Genomic DNA, 27,042 nt, shown 5'->3' on the forward strand with positions numbered 1-27,042 from the left:
TAGAAATTTTAGAACAAAAAATATAATTAACATAAAAAAGGCTCAGTGGATGGGGTCAACAGCAGAATGAAGGGGACAAAGGAAAGAAATAGTGAACTGGTTGATAGAAAAATAGAAATTACTCAGTCTATACTACAGAGAGAAAATAGACTGGGAAAAAAAATGAGCAGTGCATCAGGGACCTGTGGAACCATAACACAAACTCTTAACATTGTGTTACCAGATTCCTAGAAGGAAAGCAGAACGAAGATGGCTCTAAAATACTCAATGACCAAAAACTTGCCAAGTGTGGCAGAAGACATAAACCTAGATTTAAGAGGCTGAGCTAACTCCAAACAGGATAAAAACCGGATAAATCCACGCCACGCCAAACTTCTGTCCACGGTCAAATCTCTGAAAGCTAAAGACAAAGGAAAAATTACAAGAGCAGTAAGAAACTTACCAATTCAAATGACAGCAGTTTCTCATCAGAAACAGTGGAGGTCAGAAAGAAATACACAGCAATTTCAAGAGCTGAAAGAGAATAATTTTCAGGATGGTAGAACTAGCAAAAATACCTTTCAAGAATGAAGAAAAGTGAAAACATTAATCAGGATGAAAGAAAGCTAAGAACTTATTAATAGCAGATCTACAAAACAATGGCTAATGGAAGTTATCTAACAGAAATGAAATAAAAGAAAGAATCTTTGAAGGAACACCAGTAACCAAAAGTATGGATAATTACGATAGATTTTTCTTAAAACATTTTAAGTCTTATAAATTGTTTGACAGATGAAGCAGAACAATAATGTCTAATGTGTTCTTGATGTATGTACAGGAAATACCATGGTGAAGAAGGGGATATCAGGGGAGGTAAGGGTACTGTAATATACTATACTTCACCTGATTTGGTAAAATTGACAACATTGGTAGACTGTGATTAAGTTTTATATATATATATATATATTAAGTCTTATGTATATAAATGCAATATCTGGAGTAACTACTAAAAAATATACAAAGAGATACACTAATAAACAATAGGTAAATCAGTATGAAACTTTTAAAAAGGTTCAAATTAACTCTCAGAAAGGTAAGAAAAAGAAAACCAAAGCCAGCCACAAAAAACAAAGTGGTAGATGTAAGCCCTCACATTGTAATAATGACATGAAATGTACATGATCTAAATACACAAATCAAAAAAAATTGGCAGAGAGGATTAAAAAACATGACCCAACTATATGGGTGTCTATAAGAAACTCACTTCAAATATAATGATACAGGCAAGTTGAAAAGAAGATTATTGGAAAAGATATATCATACAAACATTAATCAGAAGAAAGCAAGAGTGGCTCTATTTATATCAAATAAAGTAGGCTTAAGAGCAAAGAAAATTGCCAGAGACAGAGTGGGACATTATATGAGTCTGCCAGGAAGACATAGCAATCCTAAATATGTATATATCAAACAGTAGAGCTGCAAGATATGTGAAGCAAAAACCAATAGAAATCTGGAACTAAACTAAACAGTGGAATTAAACTAGAAATCAATAGTAGTCTCCAATTATGATTATGGATTTGTCTCTTTCTCCTTTCAGTTCTATTAGTCTGGTTATCAATAAGCGATAACTGGAAAAAAAAATCTCCAAAGACTTGGAAACTAAACAACACACTTCTCTGTGTCTAGCGGACATCTTAAAGGAAACTTAAAAATACACTGAACAAATAATTAAACATGGGCAAAGGAGATCCTAAGAAGCCAAGAGGCAAAATGTCATCATACGCATTCTTTGTGCAAACTTGCCAAGAGGAGCACAAGAAGAAGCACCCAGATGGCTTCAGTCAACTTCTCAGAGTTTTCTAAGAAGTGCTCAGAAAGGTGGAACACCATGTCTGCTAAAGAGAAAGGAAAATTTGAAGACATGGCAAAGGCGGACAAGGCCCGTTATGAAAGAGAAATGAAAACTTATATCCCCCCTAAAGGGGAAACAAAAAAGAAGTTCAAGGATCCCAATGCACCCTCCTTCGGCCTTTTTCTTGTTTTGTTCTGAGTATCGCCCAAAAATCAAAGGAGAACATCCCGGCCTATCCATTGGTGATGTTGCAAAGAAACTGGGAGAGATGTGGAATAACACTGCTACAGATGACAAGCAGCCTTATGAAAAGAAGGCTGCTCAGCTGAAGGAAAAATATGAAAAGGATATTGCTGCATACCGAGCTAAAGGAAAGCCTGATGCGGCAAAAAAGGGAGTTGTCAAGGCTGAAAAGAGCAAGAAAAGGAAGAAGGGGCGCCTGGGTGGCTCAGTCGTTAAGCATCTGCCTTCAGCTCAGGTCATGATCCCAGGGTCCTGGGATAGAGCCCCATGTCGGGCTCCCTGCTCTGTGGGAAGCCTGCTTCTCCCTCTGCCTCTCCCCCTGCCTCTCCCACTACGTGTGCTCTCTCTCTGTATCTCAAATGAATAAATAAAATCTTTAAGAAAAAAAAAAAAAGGAAGAGGAGGAAGATGAAGAAGATGAGGAGGATGAGAAGATGAAGAAGATGATGATGAATAAGTTGGTTCTAGCGCAGTTTTTTTTTCTTGTCTATAAAGCATTTAACCCCCCTGTACACAACTCACTCCTTTTAAAGAAAAAAATTGAAATGTAAGGCTGTGTAAGATTTGTTTTTAAACTGTACAGTGTCTTTCTTTGTATAGTTAACACACTACCGAATGTGTCTTTAGATAGCCCTGTCCTGGTGGTATTTTCAGTAGCCACTAACCTTGCCTAGTGCAGTGTGGGGTTGTAAATTGGCATGGAAATTTAAAGCAGGTTCTTGTTGGTGCACAGCACAAATTAGTTATATATGGGGATGGTAGTTTTTCATCTTCAGTTGTCTCTGATGCAGCTTCTACGAAATAATTATTGTTCTGTTAACTGAATACCACTCTGTAATTGGCAAAAAAAAAAAAAAGTTGCAGCTCTTTTGTTGACATTCTGAATGCTTCTAAGTAAATACAATTTTTTTTATTAGAAAAAAAAACACAAAACAGTGAACTGGGCCAGGGTGGCTCAGTCGTTGGGTGTCTGCCTTCGGCTGGGGTCATGATCCCGGAGTCCTGGATTCGAGCCCAGCGTAGGGCTCTGTGTTCCGGGGGAGGCCTGCTTCTCCCTCTCCCACTCCCCCTTCTTGTGTTCCCTCTCTCGCTGTCTCTCTCTTTGTCAAATAAATAAAATCTTTAAAAAATATATATATTGAACTGAATGAAAATGAAACTATAGCATATCAGAAAATAACAGGTAATTCAGGTACAGAGAGGGAAATGTATAGCATTAAATGCCTACAATAGAATAGAAGTCTCAAAGCAAGAATCTTAGCTCCCACCTCAGAAACCCAAAGCAAATAGAAGAAATAATAAAGGTAAGAGCAGAAATCAGTGAAATTGAAAACAGGAAAATTATGATAGAGAAAATGAATGAAACACTGTGTTTTTTCAAGGTCATTAAAACTGAGAAACCTCTATCAAGATTGACCAAAGAGAGAAGGCAGAGATTACCTTACCAGTATCAGAAACAAAACAGAACATAAAACTACAGATCTTGCAGACATCAAAGGAACAATACATAAATATAATAAATCACATAAAATGGACAAAAAAACACGGACTACTACAACTCACCTAATGTGAGATAGATTATTATTTTTTTTTTAATTTGACTCTTTTTTTTTTTTAAGGTTTTATTTATTTGTCAGAGAAAGAGAAAGAATGAGCACAAGCAGGGGGAGCAGCAGGCAGGGGAAGAAGCAAACTCCCTTCTGAGCAGGGAGCCCGATGCAGTACTCGATTCCAGGACCCTGGGATCATGACCTGAGCCAAAGGCAGACACTTAGCCAACTGAGCCACCCAGGTGTCCCTGAGATAGATTATTTGAATAGTCCTATATAATTATGAAGGAAATTTGAATTCATAATTTTAAAATTCCCTAAAAGGAAATCTCTCTGTCCAGATGGTTTCACTGGAGAATTCTACCAAACATACAATCACTCATTCATTTATTTTTTTCTAAACATTTAAAGAAAGAATGAACACCAATTCTACAACATCTTTTCAAAAAAAAAAAAAGAAGAAATGGGACATTTCCCTATTTATTTTATGAAGCTTATATTACACTGATAACCAAAACCAAAGAAAGTACCAAAAAAAAGTAGACTGATACCTCTTATTATGTATAAGCAGAATTCCTTAACAGAGTATCAACAAATAGAATTTCAACAATATATGAAATCATACCCATGTACATACATAAAGTATATATATCATGGCCAAATGGAATTTATTCCAGGGATGCAAGACTGGTTCAGTATTTGAAAACCAGTCGATATAATCTCCATTTTAATTAGGTGAAGAAATAAAACCACATTGTAGCAATTAATGCAGAAAAAGCATTTGACAAAATTTAACACCTGTACATGTTTTAAAACTTAAAAAAAAAGGAATTGAAGAATACTTCCTCAGCTCGTTAGAAAGCATCTACAAGGGTGCCTGGGTGGCTCAGTCGTTGAGTGTCTGCCTTTGGCTCAGGTCATGATTCCAAGGTCCTGGGATCGAGTCCTGCTTCGGGCTCCCTGCTCCACGGGAAGCCTGCTTCTCCCTCTCCCGCTCCCCTTGCTTGTGTTTCCTCTCTGGCTGTCTCTCTCCCTGTCAAATAAATAAAATATTTTTTTTTTTTTAAAATCTACAAAACAACCCACAGCTAACATTACACTTATGATGAAAGGCTAAATGCTTTTAGTCCTTGATCGGGAACAAGGCAAGGATGTCTGCTCTCACCATTATTTAAGATATTGGTGGAAGTTCTAGTTAGTGCAATAAAGCAGGAAAGGGAAATAAAGGCAGACAACTCAGAAAGGAAGAAATAAAACTTTTTATTTGTGACTGACATGATTGTCTCTAGGAAATCCCAAGGAATTTACACACACACACACAAACTAGTTAATAAATGAGTTCAAGAAAATTACAGGATACAGGGTGCTTGGGTGGCTCAGTCGTTAAGTGTCTGCCTTCGGCTCAGGTCATGATCCCAGGGTCCTGAGATTGAGCCCCACATCGGGCTCCTTGCTCCGTGGGAAACCTGCTTCTCCCTCTCCCACTCCCCCTGCTTGTGTTCCCTCTCTCAGTGTGTCTCTTTCTGTCAAATAAATAAAATCTTAAAAAAAAAAAAAATTGCAGGATACAGGACAAATATATAAAAATCTATTATATATATGGGGCTCCTGGCTGGCTCAGTCAGTAGAGCATGTGACTCTTGATCTCAGAGTTGTGAGTTTGAGCCCCATGTTGGGCACAGAGTTCACTTTTTTAAAAAATCTATTTGTGTATATAGCAATGAACACCAAAATTTAAAATACAATGCCATCTATAATCTCACAAAAAGAAAATGAAATACCTAGGTATAAATCTAAAAATAACATACAGAACAGGACATATATGCTAAAAACTGCAAAATGCTAATGAAAGAAAGATATAAATAAATGAAGAGATATACAGTGTTCATTGTTTGGAGTACTCAATCTAATAAAGATGTCACTTCTTCACAGATTGATAAAAAGGTTTAACCCAATACCTATCAAAGTTCCAGTAAGATTTTTTGGTAGCTATCTGACAGTATTGTTATAAAATATAGATAGAGGGGCAAAGGACCTGGAATAGCTAAAACAATTTTGAAAAAGAATAAAGTAGGGGAATCACTCTTTGATTTCAAGCCTTAACGTAGACTGTGTGATATCAGTAAAGGAATAGATACTTAACAGCAGTGGGACAGAATAGAGAAACAATAAATAGACCCACACAGATATGCCCAAATAATTTAACAGAGGTGCAGAAACAACTCATAGAGGAAGATAAGCATTTCAGTAAATGGTGCTCCAGCAATTGGACATTCATAGACAAAATAAATGAACCTGAGTCTCACACCTTATACAAAAACTAAAAACAGATCATGGAGTTAAATGTAAAACATTTAGCTATTTATCTTTTGAGGGGGGAGGAGAAAGTCTTCAGGATGTAGTGATAGGCATGCTTGTCACTAAAAGCATGATCCATAAAAGGAAAAATTGATAAGTTTGCCTTTTCAAACTTTTGCTCTATGAATGAGCCTGGTAAAAAGATGAAAATGCAGGCTACAGACTGGGAGAAAATACTTGTAAACCAAATACCAACAAAGGACTAGTATCTAGAATAAAAAACTCGCAAAACTCAATAGTTTAAAAAAAAAAATCAATCCAATTAGAAAACGGGCAAAAGACATGACCAGAGATTTCATCAAAAAGGACATACAAGAGGCATATAAGCACTCGAAAAGATACTCAACATCAACCAGCTGTTAGGAAAATGCAACTTAAGACCTCCATGAGATATCACTATACATCCGTCAGAATGGCTAAAATTAAAAAAAGTGACACCACCAAATGCTGGCAAGGATATGGAGAAACAGATCACTCATACATTGCTGGTGGGAATGTAAAATGATAGGGCCACTCTAGAAACAGTTTGACAGTTTCTTTAAAAACTGTACATTCAGGGACACCTAACTGGCTCAGTCAGTAGTGCATGCAACTCTTGACCTCGGGGTCATGAGTTCAGGCCCCACATTTGGGGTGGAGTTTACATAATAAATAAAATGTTAAAAAAAAAAAAAAGAAAAGAGAGAAACTAGACATTCACCTACCATGCTACCTAGCAGTTGCACGTCTGAGCATTTATCCCAGAGAAACAAAGATTTCTGTTTACCCAGAAACCAGTACACAGATGTTCATAGCATCTTTATTCACAATATGGCCAAACAGTGAAAACAACCTAGATGTCCTTCTATGGATGAATAGTTCGACAAAGTTACATAGTACATCCACACTACGGAATACTACTCAACAGTAAAAAGGGATGAACTATTTTTTTTTTTTTTTAAGATTTTATTTATTTATTTGAGAGAGAGAGAGAGTACATGAGAGGGGGGAGGGTCAGAGGGAGAAGCAGGCTCCCCGCTGAGCAGGGAGCCCGATGCGGGACTCGATCCAGGGACTCCAGGATCATGACCTGAGCCGAAGGCAGTTGCTTAACCAACTGAGCCACCCAGGCGCCCAGGGATGAACTATTGATACATGCAACAACCTAGATGAGTCTCCAGAAAACTATGCTTAGTGAATAAAGTCAAACCCAAAAGATTGCATACCATATGGTTCTATTTGTGACTTTCTTGAAATGACAAAATTAGAGAAATGGAGAACAGGTTAGTCATGGCGAGGTTTAAGAGGGGGTGTCAGGGTGGAAGGAAAGTGGGTATGTTTATAAAAAGACCAACACGAGGGATCCTTATAATGAAATGTTCTGTATCACTTTTCAACATTTTGATTGTAACAATGTGCTATACGTTTCCAAGATACTACCATTAGAGGAAACCAGGTAAAGGTTACACAAGATCTCTCTGTATTCTCTCTTAAACCTGCATGTGAATCTATAGTTACCTCAGAAAGTTTGATCAGAACACAATAATAATAATAACCACACACAAACAACTTTAAAGTTAACCTGTTGTTAAAAATCACAGTGGCAATTTTTTTTTTAATTAAAGATTAAGAAGCCTCACAGTTGTATTATAATAAAATACCAGTGTAAGAATATGGAGCATAGTTATAAAAGCTTAAGTGATATTTTTTGAATTTACAAAGAACACAATTTCTTTTTCAAAATATTAAGTTACTAATTTTTTTTTAAGTATGGCTCTTTGGTGAGTCTCTGTCACATTTTTGCACAAAGCAAATTTTTTTTTACAACAACCAGGTTTTTCCATGCTGAATATTATGTGTTTTAGCTTATGCCTAACAAATAATAAAGTCATTGTTGAGATTTTTATTATGCATACATAGACTTTCTTAGTAAGATTGTTCAGAAGTAACTGAAGAAAATTATACTAATATTCATAAAAGAGACAGCTGAGCTATATAGAATAAAGACCTGGTTGGAAGATAATAATGAGTTTTATGTGGAGCAAAGTAACTAAGGGAAGAACTCCAAAATTGGGCAAAACATTAGATGTTTTGCACTTTCATAAATAATATAGTATTTTTTTTTAAACAAACTGCATTCATGACCTTTTCTGCATGTCAGACGTTAAAACCCAATTAAGTACATCATTAAGTAATGAGCATTTATATGACAGTATATGTTTATGCATTTTTCTACATCACCCATATTAAAGCATTTTGGTCAGTTCACAGTAAGGTTGGTGGTGCTATTTTAAATCAATTTAAATAGTTGTCACCACTTAAAAAAGTAAAAAGGTAAATCCATATATCTACCATCTGTCATCTGGCTTCAGAAGTTATCACCATTTTGACGATGTTTTTTATTATGTCCTCTTTTTTTTTTAAAGGAAATTCCAGAAATATTTTACCTATAAATATTTCAGTGGCAATAATTTAAAAAACATACAACCATGATACATCGTCCTATACTGTACTCACCTTTGTGATGATGTGAGACAGTACAATGCCTGTGTTATAAGATGAAATGAGGTGCATGACGTAGGCATTGTGGTGTAGCGTTAGGCTGCTCTTGACCTAACTGTACATCAGAAGGAGGATCATCTGCTTCTGGAGCATGGTTGACCGAGGGTAATAGAAACCATGGAAAGCAGAACCATGGATAAGGGGGGACTACTGTATGTGAAAAGATAGAATGATTTATACAGAGCCAGTGTCCTGGATCATGGACCATTTGACTAAAAGTTCTTTTTAGAAATTTAAACCTAGGGGCACCTGGGTGGACCAGTCGGTTAAGCATCTGCCTTTGGCTCAGGTCATGATCCCAGTGTCCTGGGATTGAGCCCTGCAGCAGGCTCCTTGCTCAGCTGGGAGTCTGCTGCTCCCCCTGCTTGTGTGCACACGTGCTCACTTTCTCCCTCTCTCTGACAAATAAATGGAATCTTAAAAAAAAAATTTTTTTTTAACTACATCATTATTCATTAAGGTTAAACCTGATGGAGTGATGATTCCTTTCTGTTTATTAACTAGACCTGTTGCCTTTTGCTGTTATGCTGCAATCTATTTTTATATTTTAATCAAGATCTAGTTACTATAGTGCCAAGTAGAGACCATGAAGTTTTTAACTCTTATACTTCCCTGGAAGAGATTGGTTAATTTGCAGCATCAGATGACAGCATTTTTCCAACATTAGTTGTGTTGTTGCTGGAAGTAAGTTTACTATTAGTCCATGGATTTACTACTCAGTTAAATGATTTCATCTATGAAGGATCTTTTGAGGGGAAGAACAGCCAAACTGGTGTTAGAGAAAAAATGCATAGGATAGCTCCCCACAACAAAGAATTGTCTGGTGTAAATATCAGTAGTATCGAGGTTGAAAAACACTGAGCCAGAATAACAGGATACAGTTAAAATCAGTGAAGTGAAGCACCAACAACTCTGTGTCATACATGCATTCTCTTTATTCATTTAGAAGTAGGTGGGGGGCGCCTGGGTGGCTCAGTTGGTTAAGCGACTGCCTTCGGCTCAGGTCATGGTCCTGGAGTCCCGGGATCGAGTCCCGCATCGGGCTCCCTGCTCGGCGGGGAGCCTGCTTCTGCCTCTGATCCTCCCCCCTCTCATGCTCTCTCCCATTCTCTCTGAGATAAATAAATTTAAAAAAATCTTTAAAAAAAAGAAGTAGGTGGGATAGTGTATGATGATCTTCAAAATGCTTTATTTCAGAGGGCCTGGGTGGCTCAGTCGGTTAAGCGTCTGCCTCCGCCTCGGGTCATGAGGCCCCACGTCGGGCTCCCTGCTCAGGGGGGAGTCTTCTTGTCCTTCTACCCCTCCCCCCACCAATCATGCTCTTTCTCGCTTGTGCTCTCTCTCTCAAATAAATCTTCTTTAAAAATGCTTTATTTCAGAAGCGCCTGGGTGGCTTAGTTGATTAAGTATCCGACTCTTGATTTCAATTCAGGTCATGATCTCAGGGTGGTGAGATTGAGCCCCCCCCCCCCCCCGCCCCAGTCAGGCTCCAGGCTCAGTGCAGAGTCTGCTTGAGATTCTCTCTCTCCCTCTGCTCCCCTCACCCCCGTGTGCACACGCTCACTCTCTTTTGCTCACTCACTCTAAAATAAAATCTTTTTTAAAAAGTGCTTTATTTCAGTGACAGTTTGGGGAGAGAGTGAGGACAGAGTGCTATTAGAAAGTGACACCACTTCTACTTCTGTTTGATGGGCTCTCTCTGACCTTTGACCACTAATACCATCATTCAGCACTGCTCTACTTAAAATACTTGAACTTTATATTTTCCTTAACTCCACCCTCTCCTATACCAACTGTTTTGCTCTTACCTGAATTTATGCTGTTGATCTTCAGCTGGGATCTTAAATTTAAAATAACACCAAGACTGTACTTTCAAATATTATTTTTGGGGGGGCACCTGGATGGCTCAGTCAGTTAAGCATCTGACTCTTGATTTCAGCCCAGGTCATGATCTCAGGGTTGTGAGATTGAGTCCCACATCAGGCTCCATACTGGGCATGAGCCTGCCTGGGATTCTCTCTCTCCCTTTCCCTCTGCCCCTCCCCCCCTCATAAAAATATTTTTCAAATTATTTTCTAGAGAGCATAAAAATAAAATACCTTAAAAATAAAATTCCTCAGACAAGATCTACTATTTATAAAATCATATATAACATTAATACCACACACATATAAACATTTATTATCTACACACAAACAGCTTTCTCCATGTAAAACCTCTCTATTAGCAAACTACTATAGTATACAACTACTGTGTTTAAGTATATTGGTTTCCAAACTGTAAGTTACAATTTCTGAGTTACAAGTTATAATAAAGGAATTCATCCTTCCTGTGAAGTAGATTTTAGTCACTTCATAATACAACTTTGGATAGCTCTAAACCTGCTATTATAATTTGTCCTTTTTGTTATTCACTGAAGAAATACACCCATAAATGTGATAGTAGAAATACACCCCGGAGTTCATCCCCTAAATGTCAATGAAATCAGAAAGCCAATTTCAACCAAAATAGTCTTGTCTATATGGTATTCCCACGGTAATAGGAGACCAGAACTTAATTCTTTACATTTTCAGTTTCTAGTACTGATTTTTTAAACATGATACGTGGGTGCTATACACATATATTTGAGTTCATAGCATATGGAGGGAAAAACCCATTTAGTTGCGTATGGTTTATTCAAGTAATATTTACGCTGAGTATACAGAGCATTTTAGGAAAATGAGATTTAGGCTCTTTTATCTCTGGCTGACAAAAAAGAAAAAAATTACTTTGACCTCCATTTTACTGAAGATTTTGCTGATAGGAAAATTAAGAATCAGCTATGTGACTGGCAGTAAATATTTTTGAATATTAGTTTTGATTTCTGTTTTCAACTGAGACCTGAAGGTCATTGAGGATGCCAAGATACCATGTGTACCTGGTAACTGTCCTGGCTCCTCATGGAAACACCTCCTCAGCTGCCACCCTCTGGCAGATCATTCTAGAACCACAGCTTTGTTTAGTGTCCTACTCCGCAGTGTCCCAGGAAAATCTGGCCTCTGTGGTCTGCCCTGTGACAAACTGAGGTGTTGGTATGAAGGTTACATACAAGAAGCTCCTTCTGTCACTCGAATCCAGTGATGTGCACATATGTGGTGTCCGCATTTAGAAGAGTGTCTCATAAGTGGAAAATTTATTTCAGAAGAATTTTCAGGTGATTAAAACATGCCAAGTACCTGAAATAATGCTGTTGTATATTTGTATGGCACGTTGTCAAAGTTCTTTCACATTTGTTATCCCCTTTCTCTTGTGCCATACAGTAGAGAATAGCAGTATTGAAGACTATTCTATCCTTCTTTGAGGAGCATTAATTAAAATGAGCACCTCTCTGGACACCTGGGTGGCGCAGTCGGTTAAGCATCTGCCTTCAGCCCAGGTCATGATCCCGGGGTCCAGGGATCGGGTGCTGCATCAGGCTCCCTGCTCAGCAGGGAGTCTCCTCCTTCTTCCACCTCTGTCACTCCCCCTGCTTGTGCTCTCTCTCTCTGCTCTCAAATAAATAAAATCTTTTTAAAAAATAAAATAATAAAATGATCACCTCTGCATAGGGTTCCGTGGTCAGACGTGTTTAGGAGGAGCTGGTGTGTATCTCCCTTACAGAAAACCAGAATTCACAATAGTTTATTAGTTTCTGAGAACCCCCTGTTAAGAAGCTTGTTCAGTTTTATTTAACCTAGAGGTTTCCAGTGTGATTTAACCATTCTCCCCCCGAAAATGGAATTGGGATAGGGGATATATAATATCTGAAAGATGAACGTCTTTCTTATTTTGCTTATTCTCTTACTTCATGGTAACATATGGGTTGCAGTTGGTGGTGTGGAGATTGCTTTTTCCTTAGCTCAGAATATCTTATAAAAACATTCTTTTCCAGGGGGGACCTGGCTGGCTCATTCAGTGGAAGATATGACTCTTGATCTTGGGGCCGTGAGTTCAAGCCCCACATTGGATATAGAGCCTACTTTAAAAAATAAATAAATAAAAATAAACAATTTTTTCCCTCAAATCAGTTGTATTTAGAGCTGTGCTTCTCAAACATTAATATGCGCACAGATCACCTAGGAATCCTGTTAAAAGGAAGATTCTGATTCCATAGGTCAGGGGTGTGGGCTGAAAGCCTGCATTTGGAACCAGCTGTCTCGTGTTGTCCATGCTGCTCTCCTGGGCAGGCTTTGAGGAGTGTGGAGACTGAAGTTCCTTCAGCTCTATTACCTAACAGAAGAACCTGAGAGACTACTGTCTTTTTCTGTTCCTCAGAAACATTCCTTCAAATGATTTCATCCTCTCCTTCTCTAGGCTATCAGCATATAATTACATAATCAAAGTTAAACCATTTTAAAACAAAAACCTGTCATTCCCAGTTCTGGATATGTTCTCTTCTAGTAAGATCCATCTCCATTTCCTCATTCATTTTCACACCGCAGTTCACAGGTCAACTTCCTCTACCATGGCCAAGGTTACCCTGGACTTCCTAAAATTGCCTATCCTAACAAATACTTTTCTGTTCTTACCTTAAACAGTTCCTTCCGGATATTAGAATCTTCAGTAGCCTCTGTCCTGAAGTGTTTCTTTTTCCCTACCCCTTTATAGTCAATTATAATGACATAATTCAGTGGTGAATATATATTGCTTTCCACTGTGTCTTGTGATTTCTACCTGTTAAATATCTCCCCAAGTCGTTCTCTTCTATCATTGCTCTTGGATTCCCTGTCCTAATTTTTCAATCCTCTAAATTGTTGCCTCTGAGATCTTCATAAAAATGAAAATTGAATGTCACTCCCCAATTTTATTAACACCATGTGTAGTGGGCTCCTCACAGCTTCAGAATCAAACTCATTAGCTTGGAAAACAAGTCCCCTTATTGGCCATCTCCTTACAATGTGCTCTCTATATTATACTGAGAGCTCATCAGCACTATCTTTTCATCTCTGCATTCCCAGCACCTAGCATAGTTTCTCCTCTGCATAGTAGATAATAAATGTTTGGATGGTTAAGTATTTATTTAATCACTTCTCTCTTGTCCTTTTTCCTTCAGTCTTTAATCTTTTATGCTTTGGTCCCACTTGGTTATATGTAGGTGGAATTCTTTCCTAAACCTTCTTTGCTCTAAGCATTCTAAAACTCATGAGATTTTTGAAAACCCAGAAGAACAGATTGGCTTCTCCTTTTATAGGAGCTTCCTTCAGTAGCTACCTAATGTCCTAGTAGTTGGAAAAGATTTTTTTTTAGACCCAGGAATAAATGTCACAAAGATTACAGCAGGCTAGGAAAAATACCCCTTCCCAAAAGCCTCATGCTAACTTCATGAAAATTTCAGAATGCCCCAGAAGTGATGTATTACTGTATTACAATTATATATGTAACTCTGTTGTGTGTGTATATGTAGTTACATATATCCTTCCCTGTCTTTCTCTGTGTATTTTCTCTATAGAGTAAAATTCCATTTTCTCAGAGTTGTATATTACCAAAACTCAGTATTATATTCCCTCTAGGATTCCAAAGAGGATTGTGGTGTGAATTGTGGTTAAACTTGCCATTTGCTTAACAGTTGTCTCCTTATCAGATATTCTCACTGTCTTAGCCATTTGATGGGTTATTTTTCCCTATGTTCATCAATTTTACTATGGGAACCCAGAAAAATACATAAACATCAAACAATGTTGAGGCAAAACTCTAATAACTTAAAATATCTTAAAAAAAACACCTTAAGCTCTTGGGGTACCTGGCTGGCTCAGTCAGTGGAGCACTTGACACTCGAACTCAGGGTTGTAAGTTTGAGCTTCACGTTGGGTGTAGAGATTACTTAATATCTTGAGGGGCACTTGGCTGGCTCAATTGGAAGAGCATGCGACTGATCTTCATCTTGGAGTCATGTGTTCGAGCCCCATGTTGGGTGTAGAGATGACATATTAAATGAATAAATAAACTTAAAAATCTTTAAATAAAATATCTTAAACTATTGAAAAATCAAGGCTGGCAATTCCTGGCTTAGCTGCTAAAGTACTAAAAGATAAACCAAGGGCACCTGGGTGGCTCAGTCAGTTAAGTGTCTGCCTTTGACTCAGGTCATGATTCCAGGGTCATACGATCAAGTCCCGCATCAGGCTCCCTGCTTGGCAGGGAGTCTGCTTCTCCCTCTACCCCTCCCCCTTGCTTGTGTGTACGCGTGCTCTCTCTCTCTGTCTCATACTCTGTCTCAGGCACACTCTCTCTCAAATAAATAAAATCTAAGCAAAAACAAAAGATACAGCCAAGATAATAGTTGGAAAGCATAGTCAACTAACTAGCTGGCCCTAAGACAGATTGCAATAGCTTGCCGAACCATCTAAACTGACAGGATAGGTGGAGTTCTATGTTTAGGGAAAACACGTGACTTGTGTAACTAAGAACACCAATTTCAAGGCCCCTTGAATATGCTCGTGTCCTGTCCCAGTACCTCCAGACTTAATTTGCATTGAGAGCACATCTTTCTTGCCTTGGGCTGTATTAGAAGTGGTGGAACAGGTAATTCTATAAAGCTGGAATGTGGTGTAAACTGAAGGCTTTCTTGTCCCCTTCACCCTGTTCTCAGTGTCAAGGGTACCATACGAATTTTTCACTGGAAATTTGGCCTGACCGTATCAGGTTTCCAGCATCCTTGGAGGAGTGTTTAATAAATATTTATTACTCTCTTCCCCTAATGGGAAGATTTTGCTGATAGCATCAGTTTCTCCACCCCTTACTTGGCCATCACCCAACAGAACTTGGCATCCAAGCCAAACTAACTTTGAAAGTTAGATCCGCTTTCTCTACTAAACTAAGGTAGCTGAACATTACTGGAGAAAGTCCTGCTGATATGTGCATATCACACACTTACATACTCACACATTTATAGTGCATATTCATATATAAGCACACAATTATCTAGATCACCAGCTACCAAGACCTTTCCACTTGTATCTGACATAAGCATTGGAATTCCATGTGTCTAAAATAAACTCTTCATTCTCTCCTTGAAACCTGATTTTTTACCTTTTTATTTTTTTTAAAGATTTATTCATTTGTTTTAGAGAGAGCACTAGCAGAGGGAGGGGCAGAGGAAGAGAGAGAGAGAGGCAGACTCCCCACTGATCGCGGAGTCTGACACGGGGCTCAATCTCACAACCCTGAGATCATGACCTGAGCCAAAATGAAAGAGTTGGACGCTTAACTGACTGAGCCACCCAGGTGCCCCTCCTACTTTATGTATCTCAATTCATGGCATACCCTTCCGTGTCAGTCACTTTAGCCAAAAGTGGAGTCACCCTTAAATACCTTACCATTCTTTCCCTATTATTTACCAAGTCCTGTTAATTTTACCAAAGTAGATACTAAGTTTGATCTTTGCTTTCCATTCTTGTTGCCACAGTTCATTTGTCAGGCCTTCATTTCTTAACTGGATTATTGTTTTAGACTCTGTACTGGTCTCCCCATGGCCAGCCTTGCCTCCTTATAAATTCATCATAAAATAAAATGAAAACATAAAAAAATGAAAATTCCTTTGAGTTGTGTTAAAGATAAGTGATCCTGATAAAGGGAAGATAAATGTGGGCAGAATGTCAGTCCTGCTAATCTTGCTTCTGCTGCAGTTGTGCATGGTCTTGGACAAGTCTTTTCTCCTTCTGCAGCTCAGTCCTATCTATAAAGTGAGAGTTACTGTAAATCAGTAGATTTAGCAGTGGCCCTCTTTCTTCTAATGAAACACAGGAAACTGTATGAAAGAAAAGCAGAATGGGATGCCATGGAAGATGAGGAGGGAAAGAGGGATTTCATTCTCCTTTTACTGGGTTCTCCCTACTTCCTACCTCATCCCAAGAGGTGGCCCCTGCAAGATGTCTGTGAGATACAATATGAAAGCCATTGTATTGGATGATGTATGTATGAGCTCTCTCTTACTGAAACTAAATCCGATAGACTTTTTTTTTAAGATTTTACTTATTCATTTGACAGAGAGAGACACAGTGAGAGAGGGAACACAAGCAAGGGGAGTAGAAGAGGGAGAAGCAGGCTTCCAGAGGAGCAGGGAGCCCGATGCAGGGCTCGATCCCAGGACCCAGGGATCATGACCTGAGCCGAAGGCAGACGCTTAACGACTGAGCCACCCAGGCGCCCCTAGACTCAGAGCATTTTAAAGCCAAAGAATTTGAAGGAGTTTGTGTTTAACTTCTATCTGGTGGTCTTTCCTGTCTTTGCATAATATTTAAGCCTTATCTCAATATAGTTTATTTTCAGGGCTCACTGTACACGTTGTATATTGTTAATCTACTTTTCTAATGTTTAGTTTTTATTTAACCAAGTTATTTTAATTCACTGAAGAATATTGGTTACCATTTTTTTACCTTTTTTTTAAAGATTTTATTTGAGAGAGAGACAGAAAGAGTGAGAGATACAGCACGAGTGGGATGAGGGGCAGAGGGAAAAGTGGTCTCCCTGCTGAGCAAGGATCCCGTTGCAGGACTCCATCCCAGGACTCTGGGATCGTGACCTGAGCCGAAGGCAGACGCTTAACCAACTGAGCCACCCAGGCACCCCTGATCACCATTTCTCTCCTTGATCCTGTCTGTCATGTTTCAGGACACATTCGCATCTCACATGTGTACCCTCTTTTGTTGTTCCCCACATATCATTGCACTCACACATTTATGATGCTGAAGGTTAACAAGCCATGAGTGCTTACCACTTGCTAAGCACTGTTCTCAGTGCTCTACACATTCATCCTCCCAACGATCCTATGAAGTAGGCACCATATTATCCTCATGCTACAGAGAGGCTAAGCAGTGGGTCCAAAGCAACATATCTAGTAAGAGGTGGTACTAGAGTTAGAACCTAGACAGTCTGGTTCTAGAGCTCCACCCTTGGCCATTCTGTTAATCTTACAAGGATAATTTCATCCCACAGATCTTCTTGGAAGCAAATGAAAGAAAATTAAAATGAATTTCCTTACTTTTATACATATTTTGAATTTCTTGCAGAAATAATGAAAACCTATGTAAATGACTTAGCATAGTGACCAGCCCATTAGTGAGTACTTAGTAAATATTGGTTATTATTAGCATCGTCACATGGACACCTGTAATGTTCATAGCACTGATCAGGAATTGAGAAGAAAATTAAACAACATTTTAGTTACCTCACATTTTCCAGTTCTAAGAAAAAAACTAAAGAATCACTGATTTCACAGGGTACTTTGCTGTTTAGCATCTATCTGTTCAAGATGTTTATTTATTTAAAGACTTAATTTTATGCAGTCTCTACACCCAACATGGCGCTTGAACTCACAACCCTCTGATCAAGAGTCACATGCTCTACCAACTGAGCCAGCCAGGCATACCCCTGTTCAAGATGTTTAAATGAAACTGAGATACTTTGATTTATTTGGAATTCTTACCTATCAGATGTTACACTTTTTATCTTGCCACCAGGTGGCAGCATGTGACATAAAGAAATAATTTAGATCTTTTACTCTGTTGTAGACCATCTATTTTCAGTATTTTGCTTTAAAAACTGTTAAACCATAATAAAAATGAAACATTGTTCGGTGTTCCCCTTTGCCTCTGTTCTCTCTCCTCGGCTGTGAAGGAAGGCCCTCTAAGCACATTGTCCTTGGCCTACATCTAGACCTGCCTCAGTCCTGCCCTGCACACACACTCCCTCTGTCAGTGCAGAAAGTTTCTTTTTCCTGCATCTTCAACAGAGATTTAAGCCCTTGTGCTTAGAATCTCCCAACTAAATTGTTGTAGTTCAGCAGCAGTAGGAACTTTATCCTCCTCTCCCCTGTATCTCCCATAGTACCTAGGGCTGTGCTGAGTCTAAGGTAACAATTTAATAGGTACCCCTGGGTGAATGACAAACGATAGGATATGCATCAGCTTGTGTGTTGAATATTTATTTGAATTATAATGCATTTGTGATTCTTTGTGGTTATGTTTCTTTTAATTTTTGCTAGGGAAGTCACTGAAAATTGACTTAATTTTAGGTATTAGGACCATTCAGATGACTACGGCCCAGGGCTGAAAGATTAGTGTCTGAGCTGGAAGGCAGTTAATGGCCAATGAAGGTAAAGAACTGACCATGGCAATTAATCAAAGTAGGGCAAAGGGGGAGAGTTAATGGTGAAATGAGAGAGTCAGGCCTCTGATCCTGGAGTAGAGGATCAGTAGAGGATCAGAGAGCAAGAGGATCAGAGAGCATGGGAGAGCAAGAGGCTCCCCAAATTAAATTGGCTACACAGAAATCTGTTTCTACTACGTAGTTGTGGATCTGCCTAGATATTGTTTCACGGTGCTAATAATGAAATCTTTCGACATCAGTTTCTCAGCAAATTTTTTTTTCCTGTTCTATAACCCATTTGTTAATACTCAGATTTGATTGTATTTGTGGAGTATAGAAGTATACAGTGTTTTTGTTTTTTTTTTAAAGATTTTACTTATTTATTTGACAGAGAGAGAGAGACACAGTGAGAGAGGGAACACAAGCAGGGGGAGTGGGAGAGGGAGAAGCAGGCTTCCCGCCAAGCAGGAGCCCAATGTGGGACTCGATCCCAGGACCCCAGGATCATGACCTGAGCCGAAGGCAGACGCTTAACGACTGAGCCACCCAGGCGCCCCAAGTATACGGTGTTTTTGCTTATAGTTCCGACTTAAGTGTCACAAAACAATGATTTTTAGGTTGTTATGCTTTGAAAGGATTGCACTAACTAATGCTAAAAATTTTCTGTAGGTGTGCCACCAACTTGCTTCATTTTTCTGATAATAAAGAAATAAGTATTCCAGGTAGATTAATTTACCAGGTTACAGCCTCTCCTTAATGACATGGACCATCATCATTAGCACTTGTACTCCGCCATCAGGAGCTGTTGAGTTGTCCACAAGTTTGCTGTCCCCACAGCTGCCGCCATGTGCAGGCTCCCCCATTGCTTCTGCCCCTAATACTGCACGGGTTCGTACCGCCTACCACTCACAGGCACGCCCTCACGCATGCTCCCCTTTCCTTTCCTTTCCTTTCCTTTCTTTCCTTTTTTTAAGATTTTATTTGTCAGAGAGAGCGAGAGCACAAGCGGGGAGCAGCAGGCAGAGGGAGAAGCAGACTCCCCCCTGAGCAGGGAGCCCGACGCGGGGCTCGATCCCAGGACCCAGGGATCATGACCCGAGCTGAAGGCAGATGCTTAACCGACAGAGCCACCCAGGCTCCCTTCCCCTTTTCTTTATCCTGCCCCCTCCTCAGAATTTGTATAGCCTGAAAAACAGAAGTGAAACTGGTTAAAATTATGTTTAGAACTGGAAGGAATTTCAAGTTAAGACTATCCTATGAAAACATGAGAGCTTTAGTGTAAAGGCTTTGTAGTATCTAGTTAAATTGTTGCTCATTTCACTCTAGTCACTAAAAAGCAATCCCCGCATTTGTTTTTCAACGTAGCGACTTAATGTGAAATACCTCTAGAACACAGACAACAATGAGGAAATGAGCAATTAAAATTCTAGCCAGTTATTGTAAGAGGCATCCCTTGTCTTTCCGAGTTCTTGAAATGCTTGCATCTGTAGGGATCAGAGATTGTCTGTAACACCCAACGCTCTTCTCTTAGAAGTTTCATTTCATCTCTAATAAGCCTTAAAAGTATTTGGTTAATGTTCGTTGTATTTGGGGATTCAACAGTTTCAGTCGATAGCCACGGGCTTTTAGAACATGTGAACTAATGTCTGCATTTGTCACATCGGATTTTAAACTAAGGATTCGTTAAAATTGATCATTAATTAATCATTTAATAATACAGATTAAATATAATTAATTTTGCCATCATGTAAACAAAACAACCCATTTATATAATACTCTCTTTATAATGTGCCCAGAGGAGTGGAAGATATTTTATTTCAGTGTTTTCAGCATATAATCATGAGTTGGATGGCAAGTAAATGTAGCATTGTCTGAAGACTGTTTCATTGACATGATGAGAATTATGAAAGGAAATATAACCATTTGTATATAATTCAGTTGATTGCATGTTCTTCAGATGTAAAATACATCTTAAGTCCATTGGGTACAACTGTTCTTAAAGGTGTTTAATAATATTAAGTACTGTTCAGGTCATAAAATTAGTAGTGACTTAGAAAATTTCATATAGCATAGCTTTCTTGAGCCAGTTTTTAAAGTGATTTCGTCAACAGATTAGCAAAAATTTCCACTTCTTTCCATAAATTGGCACATTTAATGTATTTTATAATACAGATGCTGTTTATATGAAGTTTTAACTCCTTTATGGGATCTTGTAGTTCTGTCTGATGTTCGAGGGAGATGTACACATGTGGGAGCCCCTTTAAGGATTTCGAGCCCTGTGAATTTATGTCTGTTGACTTCAATACTTAGTTAGCCTGGTTTCTAAGGCCATCACCGTAATTGACATGTTATTGGAAATAAAGTTAAGTTTTACCTTATTTATAAGGGTAACTTCAATTTTGAGGAATGTGAATCAATTCAGAGTTGGCTGGAAGCCAATTTCTCCTTCACTGTAACTCCCGTGCACATGAAAAGCGCACTCGCTTCCTAAGTGCCTTGTGAATCTGCAGTGATTAATTCTTCTCATTATTTTGCTGCAAATTCTCATGACCCTCTCTGATGAGTCGATCAGCCACTTAGAGTTTATGCATATTCATATCTCTGCGCTCCTGCCGCAGTCACTCACGTCTCAGACCGTCGCTGACTGGTGTGTTCTTGGTGCAGTAATTGAGCTGCAGTAGATTGATTACTCTGGGGAGCTGTAAGGCCTTTAAAGGTGAAAACAGATCAGTCCTGTTAATTAGGAAACAAAAGCTCCGGTGGCAAGTTCAGCAGTCAGATGTTTCCAGTGTGGAAAAGACGAGAGGTAGGATTGGTTCCTCTCCATGAACCTGTTTACTTTTTTTTTTTTTAAGATTTTTTTTATTTATTTGACAGAGAGAGAGACAGCGAGAGAGGGGACACAAGTAGGGGGAGTGGGAGAGGGAGAAGCAGGCTTCCCGCGGAGCAGGGAGCCTGATAGGGGGCTCCATCCCAGGACCCCGGGATCATGACCTGAGCCAAAGGCAGACGCTTAACGACTGAGCCACCCAGGCTCTCCGAACCTGTTTACTTTTTAAATTTGGAATTAAATCTGTGGCAGTGCTAGCGGAGAATCGCCCTGTTTTATGACTTTTCAGAGAATGCTCACTGAAGAGGACCTGACTTAGAATGTGAATGCTATTATCTGTGCTCTCTCAGATGGGATAGTTTAGAACGTGAGTTTATAAACAACCTTCGGTAACATTGGCACTATTTGTATAAAACATCTTAATATTTGGGGCGCCTGGGTGGCTCAGTCGTTAAGTGTCTGCCGTGGGCTCAGGTCATGATCCCAGGGTCCTGGGATCGAGCCCCGCATCGGGCTCCCTGCACCGCGGGGGGGCCTGCTTCTCCCTCTCCCACTCCCCCTGCTTGTGTTCCCTCTCTCACTGTGTCTCTCTCTGTCAAATGAATAAATAAGATCTTTAAAAAAAAATCTTAATATTTTATTTGTATTTATTTGTGTTTTTAGTACTCTCTACCCTCAACATGGGGCTAGACCTCACAAACCCGAGATCAAGAGTCACATGCTCTGCCGACTGAGCCGGGTGCCCCCTAGTAGCTTAATATTTTACATAGAGAATGCTTATGGATTCATTTGGTATTTAGAGGCTTAATTTGGTCAGTCTTTTAACACTGATTTTTTTGTGTGTCAATTTAGTAGTATGCTACATGGGAAAAGGGTGAAACTTCATTCAACATGGCACAGAAGTTGAGCTGCTTTTTATGTCTTTATCATAAGCATCCTTTGATTCTTTCCCTCTTAAACTGTATATGAAGTAATACATTGCCCTGGTGAACAGGATCCTGTGTGGAACAGTGTCCTCTAAAAGTAAGCTAGTTTCAACATGGAAGTTTATGCAATGTATCAAACTGACATCTTTTTCTTATGTGTGCTGTTCTCACATTATGGTATCCCTGCCCGCTCCCTCCAGTGATGAATTCTTCTTTTGGAATATAGTTCATATACCATAAAATTTACCCTTTTAAAGAGTACAAGTCAGTTAAGTTTTAGAGTTTTCACAAGGTTGTGCAACCATCACCACTATCTGATTGCAGAACATTTTTATCACCCCAAAAGAAACCCCATACACATTAGCAGTCATTCTGCATTTCCCTAATCCTTGGCAACCAATAATCTATTTCTCTCTATGGTTTGACCTCTTCTGAACATTTCAATAAATGTAATCATGCTATGTGTGGTCTGTTTTCAAGGTTCATCCACATTGTAGTATGAATGAGTACTTCATTTTTTTTTATGGCTGAGTAATAGTGCATTATAAGGTTATACCACCTTTTGGGTTTTATTCATCAGTAGATTAACATTTGTGTTGTTTCCACTTTTTGGCTATTGCTGCTAATAATGAACATTCATATACATCCTTGCCTTGTTCTTTATCTTTAGGAAAGCTTTCAGTCTTCACCACTTGGTATGATGTTAGCTGGGAGTTTTTCATAGAAGCCATTGAGGAAGTCCCCTTCTAATCCTATTTTGTTGAGTGCTTTTATCATGAAAGGTTGTTGGAACTTGTTAAATGCTTCTTCTGCCTCTTTTGAAGTGATCATATGGTTTTTGTCCTTTATTAATAAACAGGCTGTATTACATTGACTGATTTTCTTATATGGAACCTTATGATATTCTACAGAGTTTTTACATAATGTTCTTTTACTACTGTGATTTTAAATAATTCAAATCAATTTCTCTATATTTCAGGCATTTATTAATACAGCAAAAGAAATTTATGAGAAAATCCAAGAAGGAGTCTTTGACATTAATAACGAGGTATATATATTATGCATAAATAAATACTATTGGCTAGTATTAATTTAGAGTTGAATTTTAGCTACTACATGGATTCATGAGTTTATATTTTTTTAAATTCCTAAAATGGGTCTATGATGTCAGTTAACACATTATTAGTTTATAATCCTCTAACGAAAATTTGTCCTATGTTCTATAATAGGTAAATGTTTTTATGTTCTTAGTAGAGCATCACTTTGTGAAAATGGATTAAGATAAGTGACCATTTTGCAAGCAATGCAAAAAAAGATAAACCCTCCAAAGAGAGAAGAAAATCCACTTTCATCCATGCCTCCATATGGTGTCATCTGCTTTGGGGAATAATTTTCTAGTGTGCACATGCACGTACTATGTTACTAATGCAGGATGCTCTCTCTGTTGTCTAGTATGAAAGAAGGAAATAACCAGTTTGGAAATGACTCCCAGTATAGCATAGCATGTTTTCAGGAGACTAATATATATAATTGGCAATTGGCGTTGTTTTTGGTTTTGTCTCCTTTGTAAAATTACTTGATGAATATGATTAGGATAAAATGTAAAGCTTTGAAGCATGTAATTCAGAGTGTTTACCAAAGGTTATCATTCTGACCTAAATCCCCACCTTGCATTGATTTATTTCAGAATGTTTATGTGGATGTATGGTAGATTATTTACTTTTACACAAATATTTTTGCCATTCCGTATTGAGACTGTGTTTCCAAGAGAAAGCCCTTAGCCCTCCCACAGTCGCAATTAGGAATGCCTGGTGTTAGGGATCCTTTATTGCATGTGTGGCTCTTGGCCTGTACATACACGAGGCTCTTCGATACCTGCCTCAGTATTCTTTGCTGAAACAAACAACAGTTTTGCCTAAGGTTTCCAAAAAGTGCTTGATTTTCTCATTTCTTTTAATTTGGAGTACTCTGTTTTCTAAATCCTATCTTCTGGGCTCATAGGGCAGTAGATTCGGAGTTACTTTGAAGCCACCACCGTTCAGAGACTAAGGCCGGATGAACGGAGCAGTAATCGGGCGTGTGTGTAAGAGGGCACGTTCAGCGTTGCCGTCCGGTTTCATATAGTAGCTGACTGCTTTGCTGCGCGCCATGCAGCTTCCATTGTACGGCGCTGTCAGGAGCCAACAGGCCGTGCGATTTATTTGGCCTGCTGCCAAGTCTGACTCCTTGATTCCTCAAGAAGTTGCTACCAGCCCAGAGGGGGCAAAACCAATGAGCCATAGGGCATGCTTTTTATTAAAGAGGAGTCAAAAGAGCGAAAAGAAACCACATCAGCTGCTGTCAATACCGAGCGAGTGCCAGAAACCCCCAGGCTACTACTGTTGCAGAGCAACTGCCAAGCGCTATAAATCTGAGATTTACTGTGACGTAAAGTTTCCTTAAGAGCTTAATTTCTGAAGCTACTGTATTACTTTTCTCAAAGTGTTGTATTTGTAGGTAAAACCCACTCGAGGGAGTGAGGGCTAAGACAGAAGTGTGAGTTTGATGAATGAAAGCACTACTCTGTGTGTGGGTTCTTGGCAAGCTGCCATGTCTTTGGGGATCATAGAAATTATTGATGACACAGAACACTCACATGCCCTCAGCCTGCACAGCTGATTCAACATGGACCAGAAACGCTGTCTCGAGAAAAGCTTTGACGTCGTATTAGAGCGGCCTAGGGCTGGGCCTGTTTTTATCCTTTAAAGATTACTTGCAGTCATCGTTTTAAACAGTGTCTCCATCGTGAGAGCGCCTGGGGAAGTGGCACTGCCCGGGCTCTGTCCACGCACGACGGCCTGGTAGGGTAAAGAAATCTTTTCAGAAGGATTTCCACGATATTATTTTTACAAGGAAGGAACATGCCCTCAGAGATACGGTTGTAATTGTCGCAAAAATTTGCTTCGTGTCTTTTTTTTTTTGTCCAAGTCGTTTGGTAAAAATTACATCATTAAAAATTCAGTGGGGGGAAAGATTTTTAAACATAAAAGGAATTCAGCGGAGTTCTTCAAATTTAGTGAAGCTGTACTGGTTGGACGGGTCCGGTTAACATTTGTCATCCCTTCCCCCTTCTGTTTCAGGCGAACGGCATTAAAATCGGCCCTCAGCACGCTGCTACGAACGCCACACACGCAGGCAATCAGGGAGGACAACAGGCTGGGGGGGGGCTGCTGCTGAGCCCGTTTTTACTGTCTCGCTGCCCAGATGCGGCCACTCACTTCCTCTTTCGCTCTCTCCTCCTGCTCAGCTGAGACATGAAGCTGTTTGAAATGGCTTTATGTCACAGGAGACTCTTAATCCTTCAAATTCTTGTATAACTTTGAATAAATGGTTAATGTTCACTTAAAAAGACAGATTTTGGAGATTGTATTCATATCTATTTGCATTTGATTTCTAGGTCAATTGATGTGATTATTTTTGTTAAATGTTGTCTTGTGCCCTTACCTACGAACTGAAAACTGTATTAAAACACTACAAAGTCATCTTGAGTATTTTAAATCAGTTTGTGTGGTTAGGTTTCACACCTGTGGTGACCTACTGTTTAATATTCTAGAACTGTCCTCAAAAAGTTTGTCAATTTCCAAGGCTATAAGGAAAACCAGAAGGACTCTTTTAATTCTGTATTTATCATTTCCTTTCTGTATATACAGTTTAACCTGCTTGGGTGTAATTTGCCAAGCTTGAATTCTTTAATGCATTTGCATAAATTCTATACTGTTTAGAGCTTAAAGCTACAGAAGCATTGTTAGGAATTGCTTGGACACTGAATTTTAAACTTTTTGACATTGTTAACAAGCATGTTCATCTTTTCTTGTCACTAGTCCAAGAAAATATGCTTAATGTACATTACTAAAGGCTATGTATGTGTTAACCTGTTTTAATGCCAAAAGTTTGCTATATGTCCACAATTTCTTTAAGACCTCTTCAGAAAAGGATTTGTTTGCCTTAATGAATACTGTTGGGTAAAAACACAGTATAATGAGTGAAATGGGCAGAAGCAAGAACTCCCTACACCTAAGCGACTCCAAGAAGAATGAATGTCCACATTTAGATGGCACATTATGAGGACTTTAATCTTTCCTTAAACACAATAATGTTTTCTTTTGCTTTTATTCACATGATTTCTAAGTATATTTTTCATGCAGGACAGTTTTTCAACCTTGATGTACAGTGACTGTGTAAAATTTTTCTTTCAGTGGCAACCTGTAATCTTTAAACTATGGTAAGCATCTTGTCTGTTTTGAAGGGGATATGACAATAAATCTACCAGATGGAAAATCCTGTCAAAAGTAGAAAAGCTTTAGTAATTTACTCAGTGTGGTAGTTTTATCCTTTTTTTTTTTTCTCCCTCTCCCTTGGTCTATAATGAAATTGTTACAGCAGTGCAAAATAAAATCCTATGTATAAAAGTGTTCCTTTTTTATTATGACCACATCATTTTTTTAGTCCGTCCACATGTATTTATTTGAGCATTTTTTTTAAAGGGTCAGCCTGTTTAACACCCTTTTTAAAAATTTTGTTTAAATGTGATCAAACTCTTCACAATATTGAAATTCTTTTTGTGACTGATGATGTAAGCAAGTATTTCCTACCTCTCCAGCACAAAGGCGCATTCAAACT

At 38.8% G+C, this 27,042-nt stretch overlaps 1 protein-coding gene and 1 pseudogene across 3 annotated transcripts in view; both read left to right on the forward strand.

Annotated features, from left to right (window-relative positions):
- Nucleotides 1–26,834, forward strand: part of RAB2A (RAB2A, member RAS oncogene family) — a 90,710-nt gene extending 63,876 nt beyond the window's left edge. For both annotated transcript variants that reach the window (XM_021688596.2, XM_044914633.1), the window contains exons 7-8: nucleotides 23,363–23,431; nucleotides 25,503–26,834. In XM_021688596.2, coding sequence (XP_021544271.2) covers nucleotides 23,363–23,431; nucleotides 25,503–25,673 — 240 coding nt within the window. In that variant the 3' untranslated portion in view covers nucleotides 25,674–26,834. The remainder of the gene's footprint in view (nucleotides 1–23,362; nucleotides 23,432–25,502) is intronic.
- Nucleotides 849–2,687, forward strand: LOC110578740 (annotated as a pseudogene). The gene is made up of 2 exons (XR_006539902.1): nucleotides 849–2,274; nucleotides 2,456–2,687. The product of XR_006539902.1 is annotated as a high mobility group protein B1-like (transcript).
- Nucleotides 26,835–27,042: the final 208 nt, after the last annotated feature.

Source organism: Neomonachus schauinslandi, chromosome 4 (assembly GCF_002201575.2).
Source record: "Neomonachus schauinslandi chromosome 4, ASM220157v2, whole genome shotgun sequence".
In the NCBI taxonomy this organism is placed as follows: Eukaryota; Metazoa; Chordata; class Mammalia; order Carnivora; family Phocidae; genus Neomonachus; species Neomonachus schauinslandi.